Here is a 17,324-nt window from a genome sequence, read left to right on the forward strand (position 1 = left end):
TGTTCCTACAGCGAGGAGGTTGTTACCTGTATTAGTTCTAATTTGTCTCAGTTCTTCATAAGACCTTAATCATATTGTGTTTAACTTTCGATGTGTCGTTTAATGAAACACATTGTGGTGGCCAATCAAATTCATGTGGGGGGCCGGTCCATCCCAGGCTCCCACCTAGACACACTACTGCTCTCCCAGATACTCGCACGGCATGTGAGAGCCATGGCTGCAGATTGTGATAAAGTGAGCAGATGTTTGTTGCTGTTAGACAGGTTGCCTCGGTGACATTGTATAAGATGCGCCAATTTAAGGTGGCCGATCTATAAAACCCTGGACCAGCTTCATCCACAATTGTCTGTCAAGCAGTGTCCAGAGAATACAAACAATTTAGGTGGCTTTCTTTTCATGTATTGAATCTGTCTGTCTCTCTCTCTCTCTCTCTCTCTCTCCCTCTCTCTCTCTCTCTCTCTCTTTCTCACTCTGTCTGTTTTTCTCACACACACAGCTGAGTTCCTCTTCCTGTTGTGGAGTGTGTACCTGTGTTATGCGGTGAGGACGGTACCTTCGGCCTTCCACGAGCCTCGCTACATGGCCATTGCGGTGTTCAACGAGCTCATTATCTCAGCTATATTTCATGTGGTCAGGTAAGCCATCCAAGAACAGGCTGATATTACCAGCCAGTCCTTCTCGCAGCTCTATCTTCCTTCAAAGTGCAGCTTTACACCCAAATCTAAAACACCTGGGCCACCTAGGTCAGGGGTCGGCAACCGAAATGTTAAGAAGAGCCATTTTGTCTTTTCAACAAAAATCAAGCCACAATGGGAGCCACAACATTTTGTGTCTATTTTTCCATCTTGGCTGTAAATATGTCTCAGTTTGTGCTGATGTCTCGTGAAAAAAACGTAAAAATATAATATAAACAAAAACACAGACTCATTCACTTTCTGCTTTAAGCTTTAATTCAGCTATAGCTGCTTTTCTCGCATCTCTGGCAGGAAACCTTTCCAAAAGTAGAACAGTTACTTGTAAAATGTCTCTTAACATTTGATGTTTTTATGAGGCTGAAGTCAGCTTGTCATTCACCAGCTTCTTGTTCAAATTTTCCCATTACTCCCGAAATGGTGCCTGAGGCGCCAGAATGTAACTGTGGCACCATTTAAGGTGGAACAGGACAAATTGAACAAGAAGCCGATGAATGACAAGCTGACTTCATCTTCAAGACCTTTTAGTGTTTGACAGTTTCTCATTGCAGATTAAATATGTCAGGAAACCAGCTGGAGTGATTATAAATGCAAATAAGTTCATTCGTCTCCATATTATCGATGTTCGTCTTTAATCTTTCTCTTTGCCTTTCTGTTAGCTACTAGCTAGGCGAGATTGTTGTCTGCATTGCTATGGTGACCAGCAGTCTGCGTTCCAACCTGCAAGGTTGAAGGGTGAATTAGCAGTCATACATTAACTCCAGCGTTTAAGACTGTTTAGTGTTAAAACTGTGTTGAACGATCAGCAGAGCTTTATTTTACTACAGAGGAGGATTATTTTATTATTACCTACAAATCTAACTCTACTGTGGAGCCACAACAGGACAGTAAAAGAGCCGCATGCGGCTCTGGAGCCACATGTTGCCGATCCCTGACTTAGGTGCTCTGGAGGAAGAAAAAGATTTAGAGTAATCTCCGGAGAACATCTTCAGGGGGTGGGCTGGTGTCCACTGCTCCAAATTACATTTGTTTGCAGCTTTTCCCTTAACCTGAAATGCAGGTGATCAGCCAAGACATGCTTGGTGTCTAAAGTTTCCTTATTTAGTTTTGCACTGGAGCAAAAAGGAGCCTATAAGCTTCTGTTTGGCCTACTTTGCTTCGTCAGCCTCGTGACTGCAGTGCAAAGCTAAAGAAGCAAACTTCAGACGCTAAGCATGTCTTGCCTTCTGTTTTAAGCTTTGCTTCACCTTCAGAAGATTTTAGCCTAGTTTTCTAAAGAGCGTAGCCCTCTACTGGAAACTATTCTAAAGGAAAATTCCTCTTTCTAGTCAGAATATGTGCAACGGAAACCAATCCTTTGAATCCCCCTAATTTTTCAGTTTTTCAGCAAAATTAAACTGTTCGGGAAAAAAGTCATTCAGAGCGGTTTGGTGTGAAATGCTTCTTTCTAGAGACATTTATAGACTCAATATTCTTCTAAGTGCTGGTGATAGGAACCAGACGTCCGAAGGGTTTAATGCCTCTTAAAGTTACCTTATAGGTAGCTATACCACACAGTGGTTTTAAATATGCTCCCTGATGCCTGAGACATTGTTTTGCAATAGTTTTGAGGAGGTTTTGGCCTAAAATCTATTTATTCATATTCATTCATGGCAGGGTGGTCCATGCACTGTGTTGTGGGGCAGAATAGTCCCAAAATAAACCTTTTTTTCCAAATTTACCGCTATTTTACCATCATCAACATTACATATAAAACTCAGAAGACATGTTTAGGCTAACTGGTGGTTTTGTGTAGTATATAAAATGGCTATATTTGTGTTGTAGATAGAATGACCCCTGGTTCCTATCACCACCACTGTAAAGAAATGAGTCTCTACCCTGAACTATTTCACGACAAACTACTCTGAATGACTTTGTTTACATCTCAACAACTGAATGATGGAGACACTTTAAAAAATCTATGGTTTTCCCACTGAAAAATATGAAGTAGTACAGCAGAAATATAATGGAAATACCACATGCGCATTTCGCATTTTGCTTCATTTGGTCACTTAGAGCAGAATTCAATGCCGATATATCATACAGTGCAGCATTCACTCTAAATGTCTTGGATCCTTGTGGTGTGGAAGTTGTTCGGCACTCATGCTATCAGTCAGGCGCCACGAGAGATATTACAGGTTGCAGCTGACACCAGCAAACACACTCCCAGTTGGTGCCATGATAATTGGAAATCCATCAGATTGCTCTGTAATTAGGCACGTCAAGATGATTCATGCTTTGATACCACATACGTATTTTCAGACACTGTCAGTGTCTGCGTTTCTATTAGAAATTAACTGTCATTATAAACTAAGTGTCTCTTCAAGGTTCCACTCAGCAGGCTTTTGTAAGCCTCGGAGATTGACTCATCCATTCACATATTTCGCTTTCAAAAAATGAGCCTGTGGGGTGAAATCAGCTTGCGCACTCTGAAAGATTATGTGTCTGTGATGTTAAATAGATTGGTTTCGTATGGTCTATAATGAAGGGGTGTCCAAATACAATTCTGCAGCATTCACTCTACAGCACTGTGTGGCCTTGTATATTCCCCACTATTGTTGTTATTTTGCTATACAGTTTAAAAGGAAATTACATAGTTACATAATTAATTATGTAGTGGGTTACATAATTAATGATATTTACAATAAGTATCGACAGATTTGACTCTGCACTTGAGACTTTCTTCCATTGCTGCAACGTCAATAAATGACAAATACGTGGCAGAAACGTAAAGGACGTTTTTTCTTTCCACAAAATGAGATTGCGCACACAGCAATGACTCACTTATATCTGGATAATATTATTTTAATCACATGTATTTACACTTGGCAGTCAAATGCATCTCTTACGTTGGGCGTAGACTACACAACTCTTCAAATCTTAACAGATTTTGAAATCGGAGAGCTTTTTTGGGAAGGCAAACAAGTCACAAGAAGCCCAAATATCACTTTTAACATGTAATACAAACTAAGAGTTGTACTGCTAGGGGTCTTCACTGCCAGGGGAGCTTTAACCTGCTCGCAGGCCCTATAGGTGTAAGTTTCCTCCTGACTAATGTGGACAAATTATTTCAGATTTAGATAGACAGATGGATGGATGGATGTATGGATGGATGGATGGATGGATGGATAGATAGATAGATAGATAGATAGATAGATAGACAGACAGACAGACTGAACTTCATTGATCCCCAAGGGAAATTGTAGTGTTTCAGTAGCAACACATATAATTTCACATACACTTAGATATACTATGCAGAAAAATAAAATAGAAATAGACATAAGTTAAGTATAAGAGTAGAAATAAAGTATATCTATTTGCATATTTATATAGCATATGAGACAGTTGTTGTATTTACATGATAGCAGGCACTGAGTGATATGAGGCAGACTAAAAGCACAATGTCTATAGACATAACTAGGAGCAGCAGCAGTATTACAGTGTAAAGTGCATAGTGAAAGTGTCACCAGTGCCACAGGTTATGATATTTTGCACAGTGAGTACTAAGAGGTGACATAGTGCTAACAGGAGAGGTAATTAGTGAGCATGAAAAGAGGTAACAATCAGCAGAATCCATGCATAACATAATTGCACACTGATCTACACACAGCGTCCAAAACTCAAAGCTGATCAGCGACTACCAGCACCATCAACATATTACTGCATTAACATGAACCCAGAACAAGACCACTAAAAGCAAAACTCGGTCAAGATTTCAGATCCACATTCAATCATCTTTTTCACCTCAGCTAACATTACGAGCCTAGTCACATGGTTGTTTGTAGAACCTTTTTATTTAGTGAGGAACCCTTGAAGAACCATCTTTTTTGTAGCTCCTCTGTCTCAGCGGCCCACTGCACACCTTTTTCCTCCACTCTTCTTGTTCATTCATTGAGTTAAATCACCAACAATCTTATGCTACAGATGAATGTTGAGAATTATAATAATAAGACACGTTTGAAAGTATCGGGGCGTGTCCGATCACTCCAGAGCTCAATCGGAAGGCTAAAGAGTGACTCGTTTCTTCTCTCACACTAGCAGATCGTCCATGCCTTCAGTCATTTCCAATTGAGCTCCTGACCTGGAAAATCGCTTCAGACTGTGAAAATTTGTTGGAAGGGGCAAACCGTGGTTAAAATTGGGCTAAAAATCATGTAAAATATAGGCTCAGCTTTAATTAGATTGAAATCTGATTGCTGTATAGCAAGTAATATGCATATCACACCAAATTATTCCCATATATATATATATATATATATAAATAAATATATATATATATATATATATATATATATATATATATATATATGATCACTAAAACATATGTAAAAGTACATATGAAAATGCATAAGAGCGAAGAAGAAGAGAACGGAAGGAGGGAGGGGTATGGGGGAGGAAGAAGCAGCAAGAGAGGAAGAAAGGAGAAAAAGAAAAAAAGGAAAAAGGAGCTAAGAGTGGAGAGCAGGAAAAGAAAGTGAGGATGGGGAGGGGGTATAAAAAGGCAAGCAAGGGAAGAGAATGGGAAGGGGGGATGGGGATAAGGGAGGAAGGAAGGGAAATGAAGGAGAAGGGAAGGGAAGGAAAAAAAAAAGGAGGGAGAGGGGAAAAAAAGGGAAAGGGAAAAAAAGGGAGGGTGAGAAAAGACGGGGAGGGGAAAAAGGGAAGAAAGAACTAGGGGAAGGGAAGAAGAAGGAAGAGGGAAGGAATAAAAGATAGAAAGAGAGGGGGAGGAAGAAAGAAGAGAGAAGGAGAAGAAAGAGGGATAAGAGGGAAAGTGAGAGGGAAATATAGAAAAAGAGGGAGAGGGGAAAAGGAAGGAAAGGGGGGAAGTAGGGAAAAAGAGGGCCAAGGAAGGAAGGGGGAGAAAGAGGAGGAAAGAGGAAGGAGGGAAGGAGCGTAAAATAAAGGAAGAGAAAAGGGGGGTAAAGGGAGGGACAAAAGGGGAAGGGGGGGGGGGAGGAATACAAGAGTGAAAGAGAAGAGGGAAAAAGTGGGGGAGGAGAGGAAAAAAGAGGAAAAAGATGGGAGAAAAAAGGGGGGGGGATGGAGGTGAAGAGGGTGTCGGCAAAAAAATAAGATGGATATAAGTGAGGGTTCTCTCTAACAGCTTGTTTACTGACTCAGCTCACGTCTCTCTCTCTCTGTCTCCTCTGTCTCTCTGTCTCTCTCTCTGCTTGCATATCACATATCACATATCACACCCCCTCTACAGTAAGACCCTATTGAAAAAGTAAGCAATCAACCAATCAATGCTAGAGAACACAAAAAGGAACCAATCAACCAATCAATGCTAGAGAACACATAACCTAAAACCAAAATGCCAAAATATTTTTTGAAGAAGCTACAATATTAAAAATTAATTAATTATAATAATCAAAATTAACAGCTCTTCTTCCACCAAGCAGTAGTTCATTAATAGCAGACTATGGTTGCCAAACAACATGGTTTTTAATAACTTGGTGCATTAATGCAGCATTCAATTTATAGGTGTGAGTCTATTGAGTATTTTATATCTTCAATTGTGATTCATCCAATCAGATTATAGAACCAGAACAATCCGTTTAATTAGAGCAAGCCACGAGAGGATGTGCATTACAGTGATTTTATAACAGTCTACATCACAGTCAGTATAAGACGTGTTGTGTTGGACAGTAAATAAAATGGCTCTATTTGTATTAAAGTACACACATTTTTAGTAGATAATTAAGGTCATTGTTAATCATAATAAACAATTCTTCCACTGAGAAATGTGGCTGTTTAGAGTGTGTGATATTATATTGTTGCCAACCCTAAAAGAATTCGTCTTTTTCCTCTGTATGACACAGCACTATGGTGGCCTTTACACTTTGAAGTTATTGAATATTATTGTATAATTCTCAGTGCAGTTTTAAAACTAAATGCTTCCCATTATTACTTCATAAATAAAGCTCTCATTTGCATTAAATCACATGGATGTTAAAGGGATGGTCAGTGTAAAAATGTCAGACCTTGTGCTGGGTGTGAGGCTGAAAGAAGAAAGAAAATATTAATGTTTAGCCATAAACATACAGTTTTAGGCTTATTGGACCTCACTGAATAATTTTCAAGCACTAACATCATAATGTTTCCTGCCTACAGCATATTGTGATGTGGAGAAAGGCATTTTTATTACAGCAGTTTTTCCCGTTGGCGAGTGTTTGGATCAGCATGTGAAGCGGGGCAGGGCCGTGGAGCCTGCAGGGAAATGCAGCAGTCAGAAAAGAGCTGCTCAGACAGGAACTTAGTTTGAACTCTTACTAAAGATAAAGAGGAGCGCACTTCAAAGCTTGGTCACGTGTCTCTCTGAACCTCTGGCTCGCGCCGCGCTTTTGCTCTGCGCTATATCCACAATAATTAACTATCCCTAAATTCCAACCCGTAAAAAAGCGTGGGATAGATTTAGCTGAGAGCATACATGTCCCTTGATCATTAAATGTAATGAATGCACTACAGCGGCCTTGCCTCTGGGCATTCTGGAGATTATGGAGGTATTCCAGCCTTGGAGTCAAGACGGAAATAGAAAGATAGCTGCCTTGTACATAACAAGTCTTCTTAAATATTCTGCTTATACGGTACAGATTGTATTGAATAGGGCGAGTTCATCTAGTAGTCATAGTAAAGGGCTGCTAGAGGGAGATACAAGGCCACCCATAATCCTTAGCATGAAAAGCTCTAGAGCAGGGGTGTTCAGTCCTGGTCCTGGAGATCTACCACCCTGCAGAGATTAGCTCCAACCCTAAACTAACACACCTGATACACCACTCCAATACACCTAACCATAGTAATGAAGGCCTTCTTGGGCATCTCAATGTTACACACTTACATAAAGATGGTGCTTCAAGGGTTCTTTAGTAAAGAAAATGGTTCTATATAGAACCATGGACACTCAAAGAACCCTTGCATGATTAAAGGGTTCTTTGCATCATGAAACGGTTCTTCAAACTGGTGGAGAATGTGCTGTAGATGGCTCTATATAGAACCTTGTTGAAAATGGTTCTATATAGCACCAAAAAGGGTTCTTCTATTGTCATAGACTGTAGCACATTCAGGCACATTTTTCATCAATCCAAAGAACCCTCTCAACTTTAATCATGCAGAGGGTCGTTTGAATGTCCATGGTTCGATATAGAACCATTTTCTTTACTAAAGAAACCTTGACGCACCATCTTTTAAAGAAAGTAGAGCCAAGTGTGTTGGATCTCAACTCTCCAGGGTGGCAGTTCTCCAGAACCAGGGTTTGGAACCCCTTCATTAGACGTTGCAGTCCAAACTCAAATTCTTATCTTATCTGTTTAGTCACCATTACAACTTCAGTTAGGACTGAATTTAGGACAGTAGCTATTACAGAACAACAGTTCTTACATTCATAATCTTATCATTAACTCCAGATAAGAAAACAGTATTACAGAAACATCCTAACTGGACTAAATCTCCTCAATTCTGTCCTAACTGTAAGATAAACCCCGGATCTGTCTTAACTTCTGTTTTAATTGTCTGTTTCTATTGTTTTATGCAGTGACACCAGCACAGTTCACTATGACTGGCATAATGACATCACATTTATCTACACTGAAAATGGTGCTTTGACTTTTTGAGTTTTAAAAAAGCGTGGGATAGATTTGAATCTATCCCACGCTTTTTTACAGGTTGGAATTTAGGGATAGTTAATTATTGCGCATTAGGATCTCGTTCTCATGCCTTACTAAGCCGTGGCCATGACTTATTATCTTGTTCCCATGCCTTACTAAGTCTTTGTAACCATATCATGTAACTTTCTGTGATCTTTTAGAGGCATTAAATGCTTCAGACGTCTGGTTCCTATCACCACCACTGTGTACAAGTGAACTATGAATGAAGTTTTTCCAATTCCCATCAAGCCATTCTGAGTTCTCTAAGAAACTGAATCATGCGGATTTTATTTTAAATCAGTAGTATTGCCTATTTAGATAATTAAAGTAGAGAAGATAAAGTAGAGAGAAAAATCAAAGGCAGGCTAACGTCTATTAAATGTGGGAGCATTTTGAGAAATGAAATATTTCAGGCTGTAGTAAACACAGAGAGAGTGAAGGATAGCACCAGCCTCTGCTATCCCCATCCCAGGTGTTCTCCCAACAAATGGAACCGTGCGTCGGTACAGCGGGAATAAATATTGCTACGTATAGGAGGAATGAAATACACTCAGGCCCAGACAGACAGCGCATAAATTCACAGGCGCTTAATATAAACAGGCTGTATCCTGTTTCTGTCTCTCTAACTGTCTGCACTGCTTGAGAGGTTTACTGTCTTCTCAATGCCGTTACTCATCCATTAACCACAGCGCCCGCATCACTCACTTCTATTGCACCCAGAACACGGCGTGAGGCTGGAGGCGGCCGCTGAGTCACATTTAAGGCTGACAGTGCTGCAATAATCAGTGGTGCTCAATCACACCTGAAGCATTATGGGCCAGTTCTACACAGACAGGTTAAGCCTGGGCCTTTTCACAGCTGTCTAAGCTTTGGCTTCATTGCCGGGAGATCATGAGTTTGATCCCCAGCAATGCCACAGCAATCAATGTCTGGGAGTCCCAGATACCATAATTGGCCTTGCTCTGCCTGGGTGGGTAGGATGACCCCGCCTCCGCCCCTCAATCACTCAGGGGTGCATTTACCAAAAGCATAGTTGCTAACTACCTTAGTAGCTTGCATAGTTGGAACCATGCAGTTGTGATGTACATGTTTCCTAAAACCATAGTTGGAACTATCGAGGTAACTACATTGGTAACTTGTATAAACCATTGTTAAGTGACACAGGTGTTTCCCAAAACCACTGTTTGACCGAACGTTCACAAACACTGTTGTATAAGTTGTGTAGTTCGAATGGCAGCTGTAGACTAAGTTAGAAGCTTAGTTCGTGGTGACTGTTATCAGTTCATTAAGTTTGAATCGAGCGAGATAAACACACCGTGACGTTTGTGTATTTTGTTCACAGTCTTGCTCTTAAAATAATAACGTGTCTATCAGTTCTGTTAGTTAGATGATACTGTTGTTATAAAAAGCTGTTATTGATATTACATTATTACTTTATTATTTAGGCTATTCAAATTGTAATCATATACCAACAATAACAATAATATTAATATTAAATTAAAATGCAATTTAAAAATGAAAATAAAAAATAATAATTGAAACAATAGCTGAATAATAATATATATTCACACACCAGGGTTCATGACCCCAGCAGTGATGCTTTCTTTTTATATTATTCATAATAAAATACTGTAAATATTCCTATGTTGTCTCTTCTGATATAAATTTGTAACAGAAACTTGATAACACATTTTTTTCATAGGTCATTGTATTTTATATGTTTGGGTATCTACTCACAGTAACCACAACACAATATATATTGCTGGTTTTAAAAATGTTTTAACAAAACATATTAGTTATGTACACAGTATATTGTTCATATTTTCACATATGGGGCAGCGGATTAGGTCATGTGAGTCATTTTCATTGGTAATTCTATTAAAATTAATGTTGGTATATGATTAAAATGTCAATAGCCTAAATATCAAATTAATAATGAAATATCAGTCACTGTCAACTGTCATATTTTGGTATTACATTACAAAGTTTTTGCAAGTTTCCTGCTGTGAAAATCAGACCAAGCACATCTGGAAACATTGTAGTTCAGACTATTGTAGTACAAACAAGGTACAACAGTTTTGGGAAACCACTGTACTTCAGATGTTTGTATACATTGTACGTTGTATAGTTAACGCACCCCAGAGTGATACTAGCCAACACAGGCCTCTCTTAGCTGATGTAACAGGTCTGTTCACACAGAATCTCACTTATATGGATGAAATAAACGTCGATATGAAAACAAACACAGGCACATTAACGCTGTTTTCCACATCAAGCCTGGAGCTGTCAGACTGCGATGCTGCGTCAAATTTTTTATCCGAACTGGCTTGATTTTCTGCCTTTTATAGATGTGTTAAAAATCAAGCTGACCAATGAGAGCATTAATGTCAGGCTTGCAGTCCAATCAAATGGCAGCCGAACAGCTCATTTGGTTTGTAAACACAAAAGCTTATACATCATGCAACAAGCTGACTATGAAAACGTGGAAGTACAAAAGAAAAATATATGCAAGACCATTGACCACTGGGAAACAATTTGGGGAAAAATTGTGAAAAAGCCAGGAGGTTGGTTTTCTGGATGCAGATTAATCCCAGTCTTCCTTTAAATTACAGTTTTAATTATTTCAGTTTTTTTTAATTTACAGTTTGCTTTTTTGTTTCATCACCCTTTAAAAAAAGTAGTTCTTCCAAAGTTCTTTTGTAAAAGGAATGGTTACTCTGTATGTAGAGCCCTAACAACAAAAGAACATACAGTATATATACAATGTATACAATGCATTATATACAATGTAGTAAAGGTTATATATATATATATATATATATATATATATATATATATATATATATATACACACACATTGAAATAAAGAAACTCTTCTCCTTTCTTTTTTAGAGATAAAGGTTTTCTTTAAACAGTGATGATATTGTTCTTTAAAGAGCCTCTTAAAAGTCATTCTATTTAGCACCAAACAGGGTTCCACTATTGTTACAAGTCATAGAACCTTTTTTGGTAATGTACAGGCTTAGTCTTGAGAATTGTAGGGATTTATCAGTGACAGTGTTTCTATTTCGAAGATGGTCCAATATGCAAATAAAAAATGACAGATACTGTATTAAAAATTGCAAAGAACATACAAAACAGTAGTGACTAAGCTTACATGATGCATTTGATCAGTGAAGTTGTGTAGTGAGTGCGCATAGAAGATGGTGCACGTAGAAGAATTATGGCAAAATCTTTGTGTGGTACATTGCTCACAAAAGCTATGACTCAATGGCTTCTCTGAATGAGTGCCACAATTAATGACCCTGCATAACATTATTCAGATCGCAGTGAGAGAGCGGTCTGAATGCAGATTAAAAGCCTGCTAAGAACACTATCAAGCACTCTGAATGAGAATGGGGCTCAAAGGGAGTTTTGCTAAGGCAGTATAAAGCTGGACAATCACTTTGATTAACCTAAAATAATGTGTATATAAAGTCTAACTGAAGATGTCTTGGTTAAATGTATAAATGTCTCCACACAGGAGATTTTGAGTAGATATGTGTCCTGTTTTTATTTTATTTTCTCTGTCCATCCATTTGCAGATTCACTCTTGCCCAGGAGCTGCACCCTGACTGGATGCTTATGCTCTTCTTCGCTCATACGCATTTAACAGTGACGGTGACACTAGGGCTCTTACTCATTCCAAAGGTAAATCACATGTTCTTCATTCACCTTTATTCAGACAGTTTTTCTGGGTTCTGGTGTTTCATTGGCCAAAGATCTTACCTTGGTTATGGTTTCAATCATAACTCACAGACATTTACATTTTTCCCATAAGTAAGACACTTGACCCTAAGTTATACGCTCAACAGACCCTACCTTGTAGGTCTGCCTTGATTGTGTACAGTTAGGCACTGTGGCTCATCTGTTGATGCACAGTATCCATCCTCTAGCCCTTCATCAAAGCTCAGTTTCTGACAACAGAGCTGCTCTTGGATGGATATAGTGGGGTGGTTGATCAGTCTCAACCTAGCAGTGACATTAACATGTATAAAACCCCCCAGCAATGCATTTGTACCAGCACCACGCATACTATAGTTCAGAGGGTGGGGTACAGGGTGGCTGGCAAAAACAACAGATGGGCTACATTCTGTAATTGTACACCTACAGTACCTTGCAAAAGTCAGAGACCACCCTTCATTTATTTAATTTCCAGTCAAAATGACAATTTAGCACAAATGATTCATTTTCAGCCTCAAGAAAAAAGCAGAACATGTATTTAACAGAAAATTACACTGAACCCTCAACAACTAATTAAAACATCAAATATTTATTGTGTCCAACCTAACCGGAAAGACCCAGAGTGTAGAAGATCCCGACAAAAAGGTCCAACAAAAGAATAAAGAGGCTAACCTTTGCCGTTATTACAGCTTCCATTTTTCAGTAGATTTGCTTTCAGTTTTCAAAGAAATCTCTGGATATTTCACACCTCCAAAGTTCAGTCCTAGAAGTTGGTTGCATGTTGTGCTTCTCACGATCTGAGTAATCCCAAACACAATCAAGGATGTTGGGATCTGGACTCTGTTGAGATCTCGAACATCTATGCTACAGAAGTCCCTCAGTGTTATTGCCAGTGCCAAAGAGAAGAAACTAGGCCTGACTGGTAAGACCCAGAGTGCAGAAGATCCTAACAAGAAGGTCCAACAAAAGAATAAAGAGATTTGCTTCCAGTTTTCAAAGAAATCTCCAAATATTTTTCTCCACACCTCCAAAGTTCAGTCTCAGACGTTGGTTGCATTTTATGCTTCTCGTGATCTTAATAATCCCAAACACATTCAGTGATTTTGAAATCTAGACTCTGTATTGTCCTGAGAATGCCAGCAGCTTCCATGTGGGATTGGCTAATTTCCTTCTCTCAGTTAGGGCTTCTTGACAGCTACACATCGTATCTGATGGGGACAATTTTGATGGTCTACCAGGCCTTGCATGCTTGTTTTCTGACATTTGCACACTACTGTATACAGTGACCAGTAAGTAGAGTAGCCAGTAAGCGGAAGTACGAGGTAAGGGTTGCTAATAAAATGGATGGTAAGTGTAAATGCTAAGAGCTTTTGTCATGTCTGTCCTCCAGTTCCTGTTTGCGGGGACACACCTAAGAGATGACATTGCGACCGAGGCATATGAGGATGAGTTGGACATGGGGCGTTCTGGGTCATATCTGAACAGCAGCATCACCTCTGCGTGGAGTGAGCACAGTCTGGACCCAGAGGACATCCGGGTCAGTATCCCCATTCTTCCCTTTCTGCTCGTTCTCTCTGCCTTTCCCATTTCCTGTAAATGCACATTTTCATGAACTCCTTGTCCTATGATTGACAAAAATACTGAGCCATGGCAGTTTTTTATTGCAGACACCAGACGAAATGGGCCAGCTCAGTTCTATTAATGGCTGTGGCGTAAGGTCTTGCGACAGTCTTTGGGAAAAACGTACCAACGTGAGCAGAGGTTTTTGTTTCTTTGTTAGAGCTGAAGAAGTCTCGAAACACTGTCAGTGGCAAGGCGGCAAGGACAATTTGATAGAGGGTTAGATTGGGGTGGGTCTCTGCTTTGGAGAACAGTCAGTGATGGGTTTACTCTAAATTAATCCAAATTCTTCAGAGGCTGTTTCAGACCTAACAAGAGAACACACAAAATGTCTATATTCGATGCTGTCCCAGACTGTCCTGTTTTTAGTCACTGTCAAAGAGCATGTCATAATGTTCAGTCGTCATTGCGGCACTGTCTGTAGTTGCGTGTAATAATTCATACTGCATGTTTTCTGTGCAATAGAACGTCTGCTTTTCTGTAACTCCATTTTCGACCCTTCTACACTCTTAGATATAAGACATCTGTTGCTGATGAATGTCTTTTTTCTTTCCTTTATTATTATTTCTATCATTACTTACAGGAGGAGTTAAAGAAGCTCTATTCTCAGCTGGAGATCTATAAAAGGAAAAAGATGTTGGCCAACAATCCACACCTTCAGAAGAAACGCAGCTCCAAGAAAGGCCTGGGACGATCCCTCATGAGACGCATCACTGAGATCCCAGAAACCATGGGTCGCCAGCATAGTCGTGAGGACAAAGAGTTGGGTGACCATGGTAGTAACCGCAACAGCATCTGTGCCCTGAGGAAGAATCCTTTTGACCCATCGCATTCAGCAAAGCCTGCCAAGGAAGAGTCCCTAAAGAGCAAAGTCTTCTCCCTGAAGAAGTCTCACAGCAGCTATGACCATGTGCGAGACCCGAGTGAGGACTCCAGCAGCTCAGCAACTGACAAGATGGAAGTGTCCACCACAGAGGCATCTCTTCTTGAAACTCTGATGGGGAAGAAACTGGTAAAGAAAAAGTCATCTGAGAAAATTGATGCCACCAGTGAGTCCACTGAGTCAGTTCCCTTGGTGTGCAAGTCAGCCAGTGCTCATAATTTGACAGCTGACAAGAAACCCCTCCACCCTCGAACATCTATGCTACAGAAGTCCCTCAGCGTTATCGCCAGTGCCAAAGAGAAGACGCTAGGCCTGACCGGAAAGACCCAGAGTGTAGAAGATCCCAACAAGAAGGTCCAACAAAAGAATAAAGAGGCTAAAACCCCTGTAGAGAATGAGGAAAAGGAGGGCTATATGAAGATGATCGTCAGTCAGTCGGTGGAGTATAAGCAGACTGCTGCCAAAGCTGGAATAATGAAGCATCAGGTTAGTGGGAGCCAACCCTCCATCTGCTCTGACCCAAAGGGCAAGGATACTTTCGATCTTTCTGAGGTGTGCCCCTGGGAAGTAGAAGATTTACCCACTCCCTCAGAGAACAAGGTCCAAAAACATGTATCCATTGCTCCAGATGAGACCACAACGATCCATGGGAGCAGCACCAAGGCAACCAAACAACAGCAGCAGAAACAGAAAGGCACTGACCAGTCACCCTCGGTTACCCGACGGCCCAACCAGAAACCTGCAGACAGAGCAGAAATCTGTCCCTGGGAGGAAGGTAACAATGAAAGGCAAGGTCAGACTGAAGGGTCAAAGTCGAATTCCAACAGTCAACCGGCAAAGTCCCAAACACTGGCATCTGGAGACAGTACCAAATCTCAAAGAGCAGAGGTTTGTCCATGGGACTTTGAGGAGTTGCCAGCCAAATCAATAGACTCTGTCCGTTCCTCTGACCAAGACAGGCCCAAAAGCATGTCTGCAGAGGTCAAAGGCAAAACAGGTACCACTATGACGGAAGGGAAAAGCAAGGGAAGCACCCCTGTAGAGGGCAAAGCAAAAGATATTCTCTCCGAGCCCCCCAGACCTTCAGGTGGCTCACTGCAGCTTCCTTCCAAGGAAGAAATCTGTCCATGGGATTATGAAACAATAAGCCCCACCTCTGACAAGATGCCCAGCCCCTCTCAGGTTTCGAAAACAAAGGAGATTCCTGGAGCAAAGAAGGGTACTACATCTCAGAGAACATTCCAGAAAGAGAAGGAAAAGACGAAGGGTACAGATGACGAAAAAGCCAAAACAAAGTCTAAGGACAAGCCTACTTCGGGTAAAACAACAGAGAGACCTCTTAGTCAAGCTAAACTGGCTGAGGTTTGTCCCTGGGATGTGGATAGTAGTCAGGAAGCGGGTGCGGTCGAAAAGCAAAAAAGTCCAATAGGCAAAAGCAAGCAAGCTGATGTATGTCCATGGGATTTTGAGGATGCAGCACCAACTAAAGAAGTGAACAGAAGTACTGGTTCCTCCATAGCAAAACAGAAAAGTGTGAATTCTAAAGGGGGAGTTGCTGGCGGTGCCAAAATGGCAGATGTCTGCCCATGGGACTTCGATGACCAAACGTCAACAAAAAAGGCATGACACTTGACCTACCTGGACCAGTAAAAAATGTAGTTCTCATTGTATGTGCATTGTGTCATCTAATAAAACCCTGGATTACAAACTCTAGATATAATTTATGGTAACTTGGGGGAATAAAATCAAGTCGCACAAGCTGCCTTTCTTTCCAATAAATTTTTTTCCTTTGTGCTTTTTGAAAAAAAAAGATGAAAATGAAACAAAAAAAAATGCAACAAATCATTAAGCATTCCAGATTCTTACAAAATACTTGTCGAAACTTTAAATACAAACGGTAGTTTGACAATTATGCAACTCTTTATGTGCAATGTAGAAAAACCTGCCTATACTCATCACTTGTATCCCCATTAATTAACCATTTGAATTTTCGTATCGCCATAATAGCTGCATCTGTAGCATGGTCTTCTTGACTGTGTCGGTCATATGAGATTGTACGATTCCAAGTTCCTGCAGAAATAGGGGGGGGGCTTGACATCATCTATGTATTTTAACAGTACTCAGATGGAGCATGCATGAACTGTTTTAGGATAAGCATGATCTGTGGTGTTTTAAGTCAAAGTCGGGTTGACATTAAGGAATTGCCAAAGACGGAGGTAACATTGGGAGATATCATCTGAGTCATACGCAAGAGAACTCAAACGCATAACAGGATCTCCCTACAGTTCTGTTGTGAGCCCAGTTCATGTGGTTGTATGGGGAAATTAGCCTGTAGCACCTTAGTAACTAGCATATTCAATGACTAAAAGAGGTATGTATATGGAAGACATGCTGTAATTGCATTCATGTTGGTCTAATTGTTTGTTTTTATTTATACAGTTCTCACACTGCATATCTGCCGCATCATGTAGACTAACATTTTTAAGAACGCCCTACATCTAAAAACCCTTGCAATGCTTCCGAATTTGCTGGTATGTATTACTGAATGTGCCTAATTGAAGAGTCTAGTATCAGTCCTGGGTTGTATTGGGAAAAGCACAGAATTTGCCCTGTCTTGTTCTCACCCACCTGTAATGACTGTAGGCTGATGTGTAGAAAAAAAAATCAGATTCAAACATATTTTTAAACTGATGACAATGTTTAAATGTATTTATGCTCTGG

General features: G+C 40.2%; 1 protein-coding gene across 1 annotated transcript in view; it reads left to right on the plus strand.

The window, feature by feature from the left end:
• Positions 1 to 16,591, plus strand: part of gpr158a (G protein-coupled receptor 158a) — a 149,889-nt gene extending 133,298 nt beyond the window's left edge. The window contains exons 8-11 of the mRNA XM_036578081.1: positions 497 to 635; positions 11,962 to 12,067; positions 13,491 to 13,637; positions 14,304 to 16,591. Of these exons, the coding sequence (XP_036433974.1) occupies positions 497 to 635; positions 11,962 to 12,067; positions 13,491 to 13,637; positions 14,304 to 16,229 (2,318 nt within the window). The 3' untranslated portion in view covers positions 16,230 to 16,591. The remainder of the gene's footprint in view (positions 1 to 496; positions 636 to 11,961; positions 12,068 to 13,490; positions 13,638 to 14,303) is intronic.
• Positions 16,592 to 17,324: the final 733 nt, after the last annotated feature.

Source organism: Colossoma macropomum, unplaced genomic scaffold (genome assembly GCF_904425465.1).
Source record: "Colossoma macropomum unplaced genomic scaffold, Colossoma_macropomum, whole genome shotgun sequence".
NCBI classification, from domain to species: domain Eukaryota; kingdom Metazoa; phylum Chordata; class Actinopteri; order Characiformes; family Serrasalmidae; genus Colossoma; species Colossoma macropomum.